Source organism: Akebia trifoliata, chromosome 4, assembly GCF_017979445.1.
Source record: "Akebia trifoliata isolate Shusen 1 chromosome 4, ASM1797944v1, whole genome shotgun sequence".
In the NCBI taxonomy this organism is placed as follows: domain Eukaryota; kingdom Viridiplantae; phylum Streptophyta; class Magnoliopsida; order Ranunculales; family Lardizabalaceae; genus Akebia; species Akebia trifoliata.
This window is the reverse complement of record NC_141378.1, coordinates 18334991-18351030: the sequence shown is the minus strand read 5'-3', so window position 1 is coordinate 18351030 and position 16040 is coordinate 18334991. Positions and strand designations below refer to the sequence as shown.

The 16040-nt window shown below is 35.4% G+C and overlaps 2 protein-coding genes across 2 annotated transcripts; both read left to right on the top strand.

Annotated features, from left to right (window-relative positions):
• The first annotated feature begins 1328 nt into the window (after positions 1-1328).
• Positions 1329-5615, top strand: LOC147404289 (subtilisin-like protease SBT3.11). The gene is made up of 3 exons (XM_086440163.1): positions 1329-1576; positions 1690-1787; positions 5349-5615. Exons 1-3 carry the CDS (start codon positions 1392-1394, stop codon positions 5420-5422), a joined length of 357 nt encoding a protein of 118 aa, XP_086296289.1. The 5' UTR covers positions 1329-1391; the 3' UTR covers positions 5423-5615.
• Positions 5616-5816: 201 nt separating this feature from the next.
• LOC147404288 (disease resistance protein RPM1-like) lies at positions 5817-10386 on the top strand. The gene has a single exon (XM_086437834.1). It carries the CDS (start codon positions 7765-7767, stop codon positions 10384-10386), a length of 2622 nt encoding a protein of 873 aa, XP_086293960.1. The 5' UTR covers positions 5817-7764.
• The last annotated feature ends 5654 nt before the right edge of the window (positions 10387-16040 follow it).

Below are 16040 nucleotides of genomic sequence, written 5' to 3'. Positions count from 1 at the left end.
AAAAACAAAAACAGAGGGTGATTTAGATATACCCCTCTATATTTTGATGAATATTAGAGATACCCCCCTGTGTGTTTAAATGGATGACATAACGCTTGGCCTAGCACTTCTACTCTTAAGACTATTTTAATGACCTAAATGCCCTCATTTTTTAATCTCCACCCAAAAATCCCTTGATTTTCTCTCAAATTTGGTCATCTTCAACTTTCTTACTTTCATTTTGAAGATTACGATTTTAGGTTTATTTGAAAAATGAAGTTGAACGAAAATTGACAATTCTTACAAGTTGCTAAATATTAATTTATCTTCTCCAACCTTTAAATCTCAAGAATTGGACAAGAGTGTGTTTGAAAAGCAAAAATTGAATGTGAGATTGGATAACTCTTGCGAGTAACTAAAGATTGAATGTTTTGAAGGCTCAATAAAAAATCCCTTGGTTTATTTTTATTTCTTCTTAAACTCAATTAGTTGTATCCTGTTATTTATGTTATTTACCTTCATTTTCAACCTAAGATTCTATCTTCTTTAACATTCGAATCTCGAGAATAAGATAATTCTTCTTAGAGAAGTAGAATGATAAAATTTTGAGTAAAATTGAAAATATTTTTGTAAAAAAATAAAAAAAACTAAAAAAGATGGATCGAATGTTAAAATAAGTTTATTCTCAAAATTCACAACTTGAAAATGACAAACTCGTATGTAGAATAAGATAACATTTTTAGATATGAACTATAGATTTTTTATTAAAAAAATAAGGATCTTTTGTAAAGATATTGAATATGATCGATTGAAAACAAGATTGAATAGGTTAAAAATAATTTTTCATAGATGTTAACATCTTCACGATGAAAATTTTTGGGGATGAAAAATTAGGGGTGGCAATGGGTCATTTGTGTGTGATGTTTTTGTCATTTTGAGGTAAGGGTGTTTGAAAATTTACCCAACCCCGAAGCTCACTCATTTATTAAATGGATTATATACCAATCAGATTGTATATAGGTTAATACGACACACTTATAAAATAGGTTGACGTCCCTAGCCAGACATGATTTGTTTAATAATTTGGTTAGACGAGTCGACACGATTAGGCTCAACCCAAACACCCCAACTTCTTGTCTTTTTCGAGTCGTGTTGATGGATTGTGGTAGAATTGCCACCCTTATGAAAAATATCCTCATTGGCTAGATGTTAAAGACAAGGGTATTTAGGTCATTTTTTGATAATCTCTCAAGCAAAACCAAGGTCAAGGAGGCATGCCATCAAATTAAAAAATTACAGGGGACTCCCTCTAATATTGACCAAAATGAAGAGTTTTAAAGTTACAGATAGCTTCGTCACGAAGTCTATAAAACAAATAAATAGAGGGAGAAATCGAAGAGCCAAGAACACAGATGCAGAGAAATTTGTTGATTTCTTCGTCGTTTTTGTTGATATCTTTGTTGTTTCTGATTTCGATCATGGCGGGCACTGTTTCTGGTAATGAAGAAGCTGCTGTTCACATCGTTTACACAGAGAAACCAGAGGGAGAAGAACCAAAAGCTTTCCATATCAGAACCCTTGCTTCTGTTCTCGGCAGGTTCTGTTCTCTCTATCTCTCTCTCTCTCTGAAATTAGGGTTCGGGTTAGTTTCTTTAGGGTTTATGTTTGTTGAAATGTTCTTCGGTTTGATTTGTTTGATGTGTTTGTTAGTGAAGAGAGTGCCAAAGACGCTTTAATTTACAGTTACAGCAACGCTGCTATGGGGTTCTCTGCTAAGCTTACTCCTGAACAGGTTTCAAAAATCTCAAGTAATCATCTCTCTCTGTCACTGTTTAATCATCGAATTTCTTTGGGATTCTCAAGTAATCATCTCTCTCTTTGTTTTGTGTAAAAGATGTTATTTGATGGTTGTTAATCGAATTCTCTCCAATGGTCCATAGAAGTGACTGGAGATTGATGAAATTTGGACACGTGGGTGTTTGTCTGGTTAAAAAATTGTTATAGAAATGGTAGTGTAGGAAAATTTAGTTTGAGTAGAATTCTGTGGGCAAATTATCATTTTAGAGTTTTGAATCGTGGTGTATTAAGAATTGGGTGTTTTTGAGGGAACCTCTTGCTTATAGAACAGTTGGGACTCTAGAGCGTTGAGAGAGCATTTTGTGATTGTTTTTTCATCTTATGAACTTGTGGATTAGCTCTAAAGCATTTGCTGCTGCTTGGGGCTTCAGAGTGCTATTGCTCTCATGCTTTGGTATTTCAAAAAAGTTGGTATTTTTGGTCTATAACACCCTTTAAGGTCTTTTTGGTTTAGCTTTAACTTTTGTAGGGGTAAAATCCAAGCTCACCCTTGACACCTGAAGCTGTGGCTTCAATGTTGTGACCTCCTTCTTTGCCAAGCTATGGCTGTGGTGTGGTACTTAGATGATTCTTGGAGACAAATATGCCGTAAAACAATAGATGTCTAATTCTTCTACCACCCAAAAAGTCCGTTCTTCAGTGGTCTCTTCCCTTTTTATAGGCAATTTTCTTTCCTTAACTCGTACCCTTTGCTATGTAATCCCTTTCCTTACTTTGAGGGATTTGGAATTATGCTATCCCAAAATCTCAGGGATGTGGGAATAATCTTCTCCCAATAAAGGAGTCCGTTAGTGGAAAGAATCCCTAATTTGGAAGCTATCCATTTGGGAAAGGGTGTGATTTTATTTTTTTGATATCGTGGGTATCCCCACCCTTCGGGTAGGACTAATCCTGCAGTCACACGCACTGCCCCCTTGGAAAGTCCTACGTGCAACAAGTTGAATCAAGGGTCCATTGGACCCTGGAGGGTGGCCGCAAGAAATTCATAGCTTCGTGGGGTTTCGAACACTTGACCTACGCTTCCTGAGTAGCTTATCAAGACTCGGCTTGCCACTTGGCCAACTCCTTATGGTTAAGTAAGGGTGTGATTGATGTGGTCAATCACTCCTAGATTCTCGAAATACTCTATCCATTTCTCTACTTAGAGAAGGGGAGAGCTTATCTTGGGCCTCTGCCCTACTCGACTCTACACAAGCTAGACAAAGTGGCTACTCATCTCGATTCAGCTACCATGCTGAACAGCGCTTCCTGCAAAACAAGGTACCACGGGTTTGGGATATATGGAAAACTACCCTGCTCGGTTTTCAAGCCCTTCTCAGATCACGCCACGTGTAGGATCAGGATTCAATTGGAATTCTGCCCTGTATACAACTTTCTTTGTCTCTTTTGCCTTGGGCTTCTGGTATTTTCTTAAACCCTTCATATTTAAATGATAATTTGTCAAATAAATTAATTTATTGTGTTACTTGTTCCTATGGATTGTCGTGCTTATACTATATTTTTATACATGAGATTTTCCTACTATTGGCACAAAATCTTTGTTTAGTAGATAACTATTTTTTGGTAGTTCTCTTTTGTTGGAATCATCAACTATAGTAATTTAATTTGCAGAAGAAAGTTATCTATGTAATGTTGCACCATGGTACTACATGCAAATAATAAGCATAAATGTAGAGTTGGTTTTGTTTGATGCAATGATAAAAGAAATATTAGGCTGCTTATCAAGGAACAAGAAGATTAAGCTTACTTAATAAATTAAAATTAAAATTTTGGCCATTGCTTACTCCACCCATGGGAGTCAATCTCGAGATATCAGACTTTGCATGCACACATTAAAACCCACTAGTCTGCCTTTTTATTGTAAGGGCATGTCTTTGTACGGGCAATCAGATCCACTCTCTACATAAAGAGAATATGAAGAACCTCTTGACTTTGTAATTAGAAGAAGCCTTTTTAACTATTTCTTTACGTATTGTAGAGTTGAATGGGCCCTATCTAGGCCATGAACCCCTCAACCAAATTCCCTTCTTGTTAGTATTAAATTTACTAACAATAACATCAGCTGAAACCACTTTAACTGAAAGTGTAATTGGAAAATCATGCAGATCAATGATCCAGTTGTCGAGGTATTCTGATGTGGTGTTATAAGATGGTCCCAATTCCAACATTCTTTAGTGGCTGTGAGTAATGTGAATAGGCCAGTCTGCTTCTCTATCTTGCTTACATTAACCCATGCTTCCCAATATGAAGGATCTGGGTTATCGTAACTCCTCCAGTGTATGCATATCAACTTAATAGATCAGAAAAGTGGAATTATGAAATAATATGTTATTTAAATAATAATCTCATATACATATATATATAAAGCATGAAGTGAATAAATAGCTCAAATCTATTAAGTAAGATTAATAGAGATTGGCACTCTAATTCTCGCGTTCTAAAATAACATTAAACAACTTTAAAACTAAAAATAACATAAAATTTCACTAAAAGCTAATTGAATTATCAACTGGAAGCTTCATAAAATACACAGAAAACTCTTAATCGAGTATGATTTTTCACGAAGCTTCTCTTTCCCAAAACACCCAGAGATAGGGCAGAGAGAGAAAGAAAGACAGAGAAAAGGAAGAGAAGAAACAGGCTTACTAGTAAATAACCTTGGACACAGACGATATATGGTAGTTGAGGTTATCTAAAGGTGATCTGTGAAGGGCAAGGGGAGAATGAAGAATGTACTACTATGTGAGATAATGAGATACATGCCTCTTTCTTTCTTTCGTTTTTTTTAACCAGAGAAGCCAGACCATTGGTGGTGGATCTCATAGGGAAATCATGTTTTTCAGAAACCTGACACTTACCTAGACAGTTGCCTATGCAATTGAGGGCACTAGCGGATCTACCCATAGTGACAAAATTCTTCAATTTTTTTAAGAAGTCCCAATTAATGCACACTTCTTTCAATTGGCGATTTAATCCCGACTTATTCACAAAGCTTTGAAAGATATATTTTAATAAGAAATCTTGTTTAATATTGTATTAAGTAACAATATACTCCCAAATTTTCTTGAAATTTACCGATTTTGTTGAATATTTTCCCTTGTCACAATTTTTCCGAATCCCGACTTTGTCCCTATGATTCTGCCTAGAAGAACATGTATTCAAATTCATTACATATCTATCCTAGCCTAGATCTATATTATCATCTCGAGAAATTGTGGGCTGTAGAAAAATCAAGAGTGTCTTGGTCAAGAGTCAAGACAATCCACGACTGTCAGATCTTTAAACTCTGATTCTGGCAATGGAGCTACAATGAGTTTTTTGAGTTTTGGGTCAATCATGGAGTTATTGTTCTAATTCTGGTATTGGAGCCAAAAAGACTTCAATGAGTTCTGATCATGCATTTTGTTATATCGCGATCATCATTGGTATTATTATTTGAAAAGAAACTCAATTTCTTCATGGATATCATGCTTCTTAACATTATTATCAACTGAAATTATTTTTTTGGGCAGAGGAACCAGGAGTCCTTCAGGTAATGCCAAGCAGGACATACCAACTCCATTCTGGAGCCAGCAATCTGCACTAAACAACATCAACTTGTCAAATCTCACTTCTAAAGAGACATGCTTTCCTTTACTATTATTATAGAAATTATATTATGCAACCCTGGACACACCATGTATTCCAGATAAATAAGTCTTTTGGACTTCCATCATACTTTATTAGTCAATCTTATATCTTTGAGTGTTAAAATTAATGTAATCTCAACTTTTCTAACATCTATCCATCGCCTCTATATAATTTACATGTATAATATGCCATTATAATAGTTCATTAACTGTGCTAATTAGGTTTGTTTGAATGTTGGGAAAGAAAAGCGTTGAGAATCATTTCTCTTTGATTACAAATGGATTTTTGTGGAAATTGGTTCATTAAAGCCACGGGGATTGGCAATGGAGTAACTTTGTCCCAAACAAACAACTAGAGAAGAAATCTTCATCTGTCGGGTTTGACGTCCTCTTGGCTGATATTTACTTGGAGGAAGAGTTGTATGCTTGATCATCTTCTTGGAAGGACTTATTACCTGTTGGGTGTTGTGGGAAGGGATTGCACATGCCTTTGAGGATTATAATCGGTGCTTTATAGAGGCTTGATGCCTCCAATCAATAAAAGGAAAATCATTTTTGTCTATGAAATCGTGTTTGAGGGTGAATCAATTAGCACGTCTAGATCATACCCAAATCAGATCTGCTCCAACCCAAAAATGGAGGATTTGGACTATGATAAAAAGATAAAAATCATATAATATATCAAGTCGGTTCTAGATTGACCATATCTTGGTCCAATAAGGCCTAATCTGATGAAGTATGAGAAATATAAGTATATTTTTATATGCAAAACACACTTTCCAATTTTCATAAATAGGAGGTTAAGGTGCCCTATAGAGAATTACAAGCATAGAAATTGTACAAAGATAATGGAAATTTACCATTATCGGAATTAAAATGAATAGTCTACTGTTATGTATGTGTGTGTGTGTGTTTTTTTTTCTTTTTTCCTCCACATGTTTTTGGTAGAACTCTCACTCATGGGGAAGGCTAAATCTGTTTCACATCCTCTACCCCTATCCATTTGGAGTTTGCCTGCCCCGCCCATAGCTATATACGAATCGAACCCCTATCGATGTGAACAATAGCAGGCACCCAGCTAGAAAAGCGCTTCCGGCCCAGGGATGTCCCCTAACAGAGAGTTTTCCTTGTCCTTCCACTGATTGGTTAATTAGACTCTCTCTTTCTTGGGATCTATATCTTTTGATACTATCCCTGGCTTTGGTCATAACCCCATCTTAGTCTCAATCTTGTTGCCATTGGTCTTACTCTCGATTTTTATCTAGATCTCTGCATTTTGAGCCCCATTCGCTCGATTAGCTATGTATGAGTCTTAATTCATTTTTTTTTTCATAAATTAAAAAAAATTAGAGCTTAATTTTATTTGTGCCCTTAATTAATTTTTTTAATAAATATTTCGTTGCAACGAGATCATGAAGATGGTTCTGAGAATCTATCATAGCCTTGTAGAGGTGATGAGAAGAAAAATGAATATTAAATTATCTAGAAATATGATTGGAACATAAGAAGTCCAAGTGCCTAAACATAGTCTTAATCAGGTTGGTGTCTTAAATTATTGTTGAATTTTGTTTAAATATGACATATAATTGTAATCTCAAATGTTTTTTTTTTTCTATTTTTTCCTCTGAACCCACAAGGTGTTGGTGTTACATATTCGCTCAAGCTCCATTATATTTTCTCCAATCACCAAGATATGCTACTTTTTAGTATCAATGCCCACATAAAATTTTATGTCGTTACAACTAATTTTATCATCATCGTCATCATCATCATCATCACCATCACTATTAAATCACTATCTTATTATCAAATTTTTGTAATGAGGCGAATAATATACCTATGAAGCATATGTCAGTTATTTTCTGTTTATCCAATCTTCAAAATTGAATAGAACTCAAAATTTTAACAAATCGAATATTTGTTGTATTTGACCTGTGACTCTACCCAACAGCTCATACCTTTAATTATTAGGTTATAATCCCAACGTATAAAATATATTTTCTTCACCACTAATCTTCCATTACTTGCCAGCACAAACAATTACTTTATGTTCCTGTTGGATTTGAGAATGAGTACATTACCATGTGAACGAAGAAAAAGTTTCAGTCACCATGATTTAAGTAAAAAATTTCTTAGATCTAGACCAAGAATTAAGAGGCAGAGTGCAGGTCACATATTCCATGCAAAGAATCTAGAGAGTGTGAACTCAACTTAATTGAGATCAAAATATTTTTCTTTTTCGATTGGTTTGGTTTGATTTGTTCTTCAGTTTGAATCTACATACCAAGAGAATTTGAAAATGGCAGCAGAAGCTTTAGTGAAGTCTGCTATCACCAAATTAAAAGACTTGGCAATTGAAGAAGCTGTGGCAGAATGGCAAATCCAACGAGGAATCAGCAACGACATTAAGTTCATATGTGATGAACTTTCTACGATGAAGGTAGTACTAAGAGTAGTAGAGAAGAAAAGAGTAAGAAATGAGTTGGTGAATCAGTGGGTGGCACAAATGATAGATGAAGCCTACGAAATTGAAGATGTTGTCGAGGAATTCCAATCTAGGATGGAAAGTTCTCTCATCGAGTCAGGAGAACCGGCTGGTGGTTGTCTAAATATTGAGTTCTGCATTCATTATGTGCAAACTTTCTTCAAGCAGATGGGGATTCGTCATCAATTTCATTCTCAAATAGAAATCATCAAGAAAGAGGTTGATGACATCCATACGAGAAGGATGCGATACGACCTTCCACAAGAAGGAACTAGCGGCCCAGACGATGAAGAAATAAGGGGAGGAGATCACGGCGTGTCTGATCCTTTCGTCGAAGAAGATGATATCGTTGGGATTGATCAAGATGTGAAAAAGTTACGGGAGTGGCTGCTAAAAGAAGAAGAGGCTCATCGACGATCAATAATTTCAGTTGTCGGCATGGGTGGATCTGGAAAGACGACACTCGTCAAGAAAGTTTATAAGAGCATATTGGGAGGGGAATTTGACTGTAACGCTTGGGTATCCGTGTCCCAAGATTACCAAGAAAAGGTTTTGCTGAAACGATTGGTTCGAAAATTTCATGAAAGTACGAAGGAGAAAATTCCAGGTGACATAGAGGCAATGGAATTGGACAATTTGCGCGAAATAATGTACACCTATTTGCAAGGGAAGAGGTATGTCCTTGTCCTTGATGATATGTGGGATGTTAAAGCTTGGGATGTTGTTAAATATGCATTACCGCCTCAAAGTGGTGGTAGGGTTATCTTCACGACCCGCATATCAAATGTAGCTTCACCTGTAGGAGAGACTTGTTACATTCACCGAGTTGAGCGATTACCCCATGAGTTAGCTTGGAGTCTCTTTTGTAGAAAGGCATTTAAGAGTGGCAATCTTTTTAGGGGTTGCCCGGAGCACTTGAAAGAAATTGGAGAGAAATTGGTTAAAAAGTGCGGTGGTTTGCCCCTTGCAGTTGTTGTCATTGGTGGTCTCATGTCACAAAAAAACAGTTATGAATCAAAATGGAATGACGTACTTGAAAATCTTGATTGGGAATTGAGTAATAATCAAGATCTTGAAAGAGTTAGTCGAGTGTTGTTACCGTGCTATAATTATTTACCTCATCATCTAAAATATTGCTTCTTGTATTGTGGAATCTTACCGGAAGATTATAAAATCAAGAAGTCAAGATTGATCCATTTGTGGGTGGCTGAAGGTTTTATAGAAGATCATCCTCGGAAAACACTTGAGGAGGTTGCACATGGGTACCTCGTTCAGCTCATTGAGAGAAACATGTTGCAAGCTCCAACTAACCAGTCTTACGAGGTCGGAATAGTAGGTTGTGGAATGCACGATCTCATGCGTGACATGGCCATTCATCTAATTAAGAAGGAAAATTTTGGTGAGATTTTCACAGAGAAAAGAGATACCAGAATCGTCGATGGGCAATGTCGTATAGTAGCAATTCAGAATGGTTCGGATAGCATTCCATTAAACACGTTTAGTGTAAAAACCCGCTCCTTTCTAACATTTGATGTTGACAATTTTTTTCCATTGAGTGTGCTTGAAACGATATTCAAGAGCATCAAAAGGTTGCGGGTGTTAGAATTGTCAGGAACAAAGATTAGACAATTGCCCAGTAATGTGGTTGAATTGATTCACTTGCGTTATTTAAGTGTGAAGGGAACAAAGGTGAATGAACTTCCGGATTTATTATGTGAGCTACAGAACTTGCAAACTTTAGATGCTCGTGACACAAGTGTGGAAAGTTTTCCAATCCATCTACAACTAAGGCATCTTCTCTTTAGTTCGCAGCCTCTTGTGAGATTGTTTACATTGGGAAGGGGAAGGGGAAGCAACTCAAGTAACTTGCAGACACTAGGCAGGGTGGTCCTTGATGAAAGCTTAGTAAGTCAACTTTGTTACTTAACCCAACTCCGGAAATTAAAGCTCCATGAAGTCAAAGAAGAATATTGTGTAAGGCTTTGTGATGCCGTTGAGAAGATGCAATACCTTCGCTATTTGGCAATACGCTCATCCAGTACCAGTGACAAAGAAGACATCCTTGATTTGGAAACCAATATGTCCTCAGCACCTCCTTTCCATCTCCATCTTGAAAAATTGGAATTATGGGGGGTTATGAAGGAAGGGCACTTACCGCAGTGGACACGTTCTTTGAAATGCGTACAAAGAATTAGTTTATGGAACAACAAATTAATGGAAGACCCATTTAGCACCTTAGCACAATTGCCCAATTTGGAGGTACTTTTAGTATATCGGGAAAGTTACTTGGGAAGGCAAATTGGTTGGGGTGGCACTAGCAGCAGCAGCAGCAGCAGCAGCAGCAATGAGGGACGACAATTAAGTTTTCCAAAACTGAAATCCTTAGGGATACGGTATTTGCCTGAGCTGGAGGAATTGAATGAGATATTATGGTGATGGTTGTAAACTATTGTATTCTTGGAAATTCTTAAAATAGAGGTAATTGAAGTTTCATTCTCATCAAACTGACAACGAGAAATTCTTAAAATAGGGGCTTATATGTCAACCTGAGAGAAATAGATTTTCCAATTTTTTTGAAAAAATCATGAATTTTGTGACAGTGCTTCTATATGTAAGGGAGATGTAGAATGATAAATTGATGCTATTAACAATATGTCGAGTTGGTAGTTATTAACAATTACAATCTCAAAGATTAGAGAATTGGTACTGTATTTTGAAGTTATAAGAGTTATGGATGATGGGGCAGAGGATGGTGCAAGGTGAAGATCGATTTATAACTACAGTGAGATGAGATGGAACATGTTTGTCCATACTTCTAAATGAGTGAGTAGAGGGCTTAAAAAGACTAGAGATCCAGTAGTAGGGCGTCGACACAATCTTATTTCTTAGAATTGAATGGAGTCAAATTCATTTGGCCGATCCTAAATAGTTGTGAATTGGGTTCAAAAACCTGTTTTCTTGTTAAAAACCCATCAACTTCAATCCCCTTAAAAACTATATCTTGTTATTGAGATTTGAATGTTGAATAAGATATAATAATTCATTGATTAATCAATTTAATTGGTTGGTCCTCCATTTGGAATTTTTTTTATCTAGAGTGTTTTTCTTTTCTCGGATTTTTTTACAATTTATGGAATGTGTGATGGTGAATTTGCTAAAGACATGTATATACATATTTCAATAGGTTTTTATTTAAAACCACATTCAACCATAAATTGCTTGAACTTAAGGTACCATGAGCTGCCATGACACGAGGCATGCTTTAATCCACAAAGAAACTTCTTAAAACTACCATTATATATTAAGTGAAACAAATTTTTGAAAAAGACCATTATACCTTTAGTGTAAGTTAAAATGAATTTTCGTCCTTGATGACACCTTACAATGGACGGGGCTCGTATATAGGTTTTTGCCCAAATCATAGACCATTGTCTTGTCCAAGGACTAGTCCTGGGGTATGTGCAACACATGCACCAGGTTTGTTAAGATGCGTCCTCACAAGTGGCCCCTGAGTAATTAATGCTCATTGGGCAAGTTTGGGCCCGACTTAGATGAGCCCTAACCCACTCGTAAAATGGTGAGATGTATCTTATATCAACCCTTAGCCTCCATTGAACCAAAGTCAACTAAGCTTATGCCTGGTCGATATATTCAGACTTGACTCGGATTGATTTTTATATTTAACAACAAATATATCATATTCAACCATCTTTGGGAGTCGTTTGATACTATTTTCACCAAAATAGGAATCTAAATCCATTCTAAATAAAGAAAAAGCTTTGTTATAAAAGACTCCAACTAGCATTATGTGTGGAGAGAACCGTGAACGTGCCTTAAGTGTATATGACTCGTTTCTCAAGAAAAAAACATCTATAGGTTTTGGCACACTTTGTTCTCAAGTAGTGCTAATTGGAATGTTATTTCAAGTAGTTCATTTTTTTTTTCTTAACAAAGGTAGAAATGAAATAACTTACAATTTTATGATGTTCTTAATTTGAATGTGCCCAATACTAAAAATTGATTAAAGTCTACTAGTGTGGGTTAAAAATGAGAAATTCTATTAACACACCAACTCTAACTTATAACACACCAATCCATGTAAGTTCAATTTGGTGTGCCAAGAGAATCTCTCTTAAAAATTCACCCCCACATCATGGTTTTAAATCCCATCCGGGATCAATATGACTCACCTGAATCATCTTGATCTCATTCAACAACAGATGCAAATATACACATCTCAACATTCACATCATCTCCCAAGATAAACGAGATGTTTTGAAAGTTATTTTGCAAATCTCGGCTGAGTTAGTAAAACTAAACCAAGTCAATTGGAATTTTGTAGATTTTGATTAAAATAATTTTTTTTAAAATTTAAATATTTATTATATAAATGAATCATAATTTTAAAACTCAAATGTTTATCTAGTCAAGTCAACTTTAAAACTTGCAAGTAAACTTGAAGAAGTCGAACAAAAATTTATTAGTTTTATAAATATTTATAATAAAAAATCTTTTAAAATAAATAAAAGATATTTAATTTTTCTCATACAAGAACACCTAATTTTGGGGCTGAGTAATCTTGAAATTCAATCCAGTTGAGTTGTCTTGAGGAGTTTTAAAATTGTCCCCAGATGTGACATGTGCTAGAATCATAAATTTTTCCCACAAGATATATAACCCTCATAAATATGTGCAGGTGTGTATCCCAAGAAAATGAATCTATAGTTCTAGCACAAGGAGGCATCCAAATATTATTATTCTTCACAAAATCCTAAATGAAAGAGTGAGAGCGAGAGTCTGATGGGATCTCTCTATCTCTTTCACTCATTCATTTTAACAAGGATTGGAATCCGTACCTTCATTTAAAGGTCATTTTACCACTTTACCCTCTTATTTTATTTTTTATTAAAAATATAAAATAAAAATGACCTCATCTAAACTTTTTCACACTCTCACGCATCAACCCATTTTTTCAATAAAAAAAAAAATTATTTATGGAAAAGACAACATTATAAAATGGGCATAATAGTCTTTATAAAATTAAAAATCTTATTTTAAGTGTAGTTGGATGGCAAGTAGACAGAAAGTGGGTAAGTGAGCCCGTTACATAACTATAGGGGAGGTAATTGCAATCATCAAAATGTTAAGGGGGTCAACATAGAATTATGCCAAGCCATATGGGATGAAAGTGTAATTTATCCTATTATAAATAGAGAATTGCTATTGGCACCCCAACTTTTACTTATCACACCCCAATAACGAAAAAATGTAAATGGTTGAGAATAAGTAAAAGTTGGAATGCCAATATAAGGTCGCTCCTGTTTGTTTTTTTTTTTTTTTTTAAATTTTCATAAATAAAATTGTTTGATGCTCTTAAATGGGCTAGCACAAGGATAGTTCGAAGTGAGGAACACATGTCATTAACAGAGCAATCACCCTAAAGTATAACTGTATTAGGTATCCTAGGCAGAGGAAAAGGTTTTTAGTGGTCACGTGTTATGTTCTCATTAGTTGTTGGTCTAATCAATTTTGATTTATGACTTTTTTTTATTTTTTTATTTTATTCTTTTGACCTTTGAATGGGCGAGAAAGCCAAGTGCTTACCAAGCATGCTTTTGACTTTCAAAAACTAAAAGCCACCACCAAATCATGTAGCAATCGTAATTTAAGTAGTGTTGAGTTTAGTCCCACATCGAACACTCATCGTCTTGTCTCTCTCCTTATGAACTTTAGGGCCTCACCACTTATTGTCAATTAATTTTGAGTTAGACCCCTAAATTTATCATGGTATGAGAGATGGCCTTTCTCTCTTTCTCGTCACTCAGTTCATATCTCCACATACTTGATCCAGTCCAATCCACACGTGCCGGGGTGTGTTGAGTTTAGTCCCACATTGGACACTTATTGCCTTGTCTCTTTTTGCTCTTGGGCCTCTTCACTCAATGTCAATTGTACCCCCAAACTTATCAAGTAGCTAGAAAGGATTTTATTGGAAATTAATATATATAAGTGTTATGGATTGATCAAGTAGTGTGTAGTGTTGGTGGTTAATCCGAAGGTTTTATTCTCAAATCTAATATAACAATGTATTTTGATTAGGTGAAATGTCATTAAGGTTTAGGGTGAAGTCTCAAGTTTTAAATTTAAAATGGTACCAAAAATTGTGTATTATTTTAAAATTTTGACATAAGGGATCTTTTGAGTAAATATAGCTCATTGTCGTAGACCTTTGCAACACTCATGCAAATGACCTGACGATGCTTGAGTAACTGTCATTCCAGTTTATATAGTTGAAACATCTTAGAAACTAATACAAGTTCCTTCCTAAATATATCTTGTTTTATTTGGAGTGTTTATTGAGTGCTCGAGTGTCTCATTGAGTTGAGAGAACTCTAAAGAGCGTTGTAATGTCCACTTGATTACATCGTAAAATTAGCTTGAGTTTTTAGTGGGCACAACCTGTTGAGAGATGAAGTAAATCTTTTTATTTTTTTAATTCTAAGTTTCTCATATTAAATTTGCTTTAGGAACATATGAAAATATATATGAGTTTTGAATAGATGTTTCTAAGAGTTGGTAGAATTGGTTGGGAGAAATCTAAAAGTAGCATAAATATGTGAATAAGGTTTATTATGACATTGTAACGTTAAGATATGTTTTGGGTGCATGAAGCTTACTCAAATATTTAAAAATTAAAAAAAAAAAAAACAAAAACAAAATAAGAAACTTAGGTATTTTCTTCTTGGGATAAGACTTTGACGATGATTTAATTTACTCTATCGCGATATTTTGTTTTGTTCATTGGAGTTTATTATCTATAATTTAACGATGAACGCATTGTTACAACTTATGCAGGGGTGTGTCAACTTAATGATCAAAGGGAGGAGAACAAGCCCAACATTAAGCAATCACTAATCTCCTCATACAAGAACTTATTAGCTCCCAAGGTTAAGGCTTTAATGGATTCAACCACCACCATCGCCACCAAAGACAAAGTAGTCTTAGACAACAACCAAAGGAACAATGAAGAGAACAAGAGGTGTTGTAGTAGAAGTAACACCAACACCAACACAAGTTGGTTCAACCGATTCACCATTCTCCTCCAGAGAAGCCTAAGAGAAAGAAAACATGAATCATTCAATTCCCTAAGAGTCTTCCATGTGATATTCGCCGCATTATTAGTTGGTTTCATGTGGTGGAATTCCAGCATCCATGATGTTCAAGATCGCCTCGGCTTCCTTTTCTTCATGGCCATCTTTGGGGAGTTATCCCGGCCTCCAATGCAGTTTTCGCCACAGGGGGAAGATTTTATGTTATAATGTTAGCCTTCGTGCTCACAGGGGGATTTTATGTGCAAAAGGTTCCAACTTGTATGGCTTGGATCAAGTATACCTCCTTTATCTTTTATTGTTATAGACTTCTCATTGACATACAATTCGGGGAAGGGGACGAGATCTTGGCCCTATTAGGTTGCTCCCATCCTAGTAGCAACAAAGCCAGTTGCAAGTTTGTCAAAGAGCAAGTTCATCCTGGCGTGTGCATCGCTGCATTGGTTCTCATGTTTGTGGGTTATAGGTTACTAGCTTTCACCGCCTTGAGACGTGCCAAAGCTTGTAATTAGCGACATTAATCAGGACTTTGAGCAAATTCTTGTGTGACTCTATGTTCTTGATCAATGGGTTGTTAGTGGATCAAAAGATGTATCCATGCAACTTCAAGATTTGAATACGTGTGTTGTTGTCGTCGTCGTGATATTTTCTACTTGCAACATAAATGTGATTGCAACAAGGGAAATGAAATTGTGCGCATAAATAAGTTATTGGAAAATGGTCAAGTATGAGGCAAGAGTTACTCGCTCACTCAGAGTTAGATATCCATTTTGGTATTTATTTGTTTTTACCAAAATGGATTGTGAGCTTTAAATAAAAGACAAACGTTTTTTTTTTTTTTTTTTTTACAAAATTATGAAAAAGTCATAACTATATTTGCAATTTATTTCAGGTTGAAAATAAAGATATAAAGGTAAATTCAATTTAATGAGTAACGTACATACCCATTTTGATAAAAATGAAAAATACCAAAATGGATAT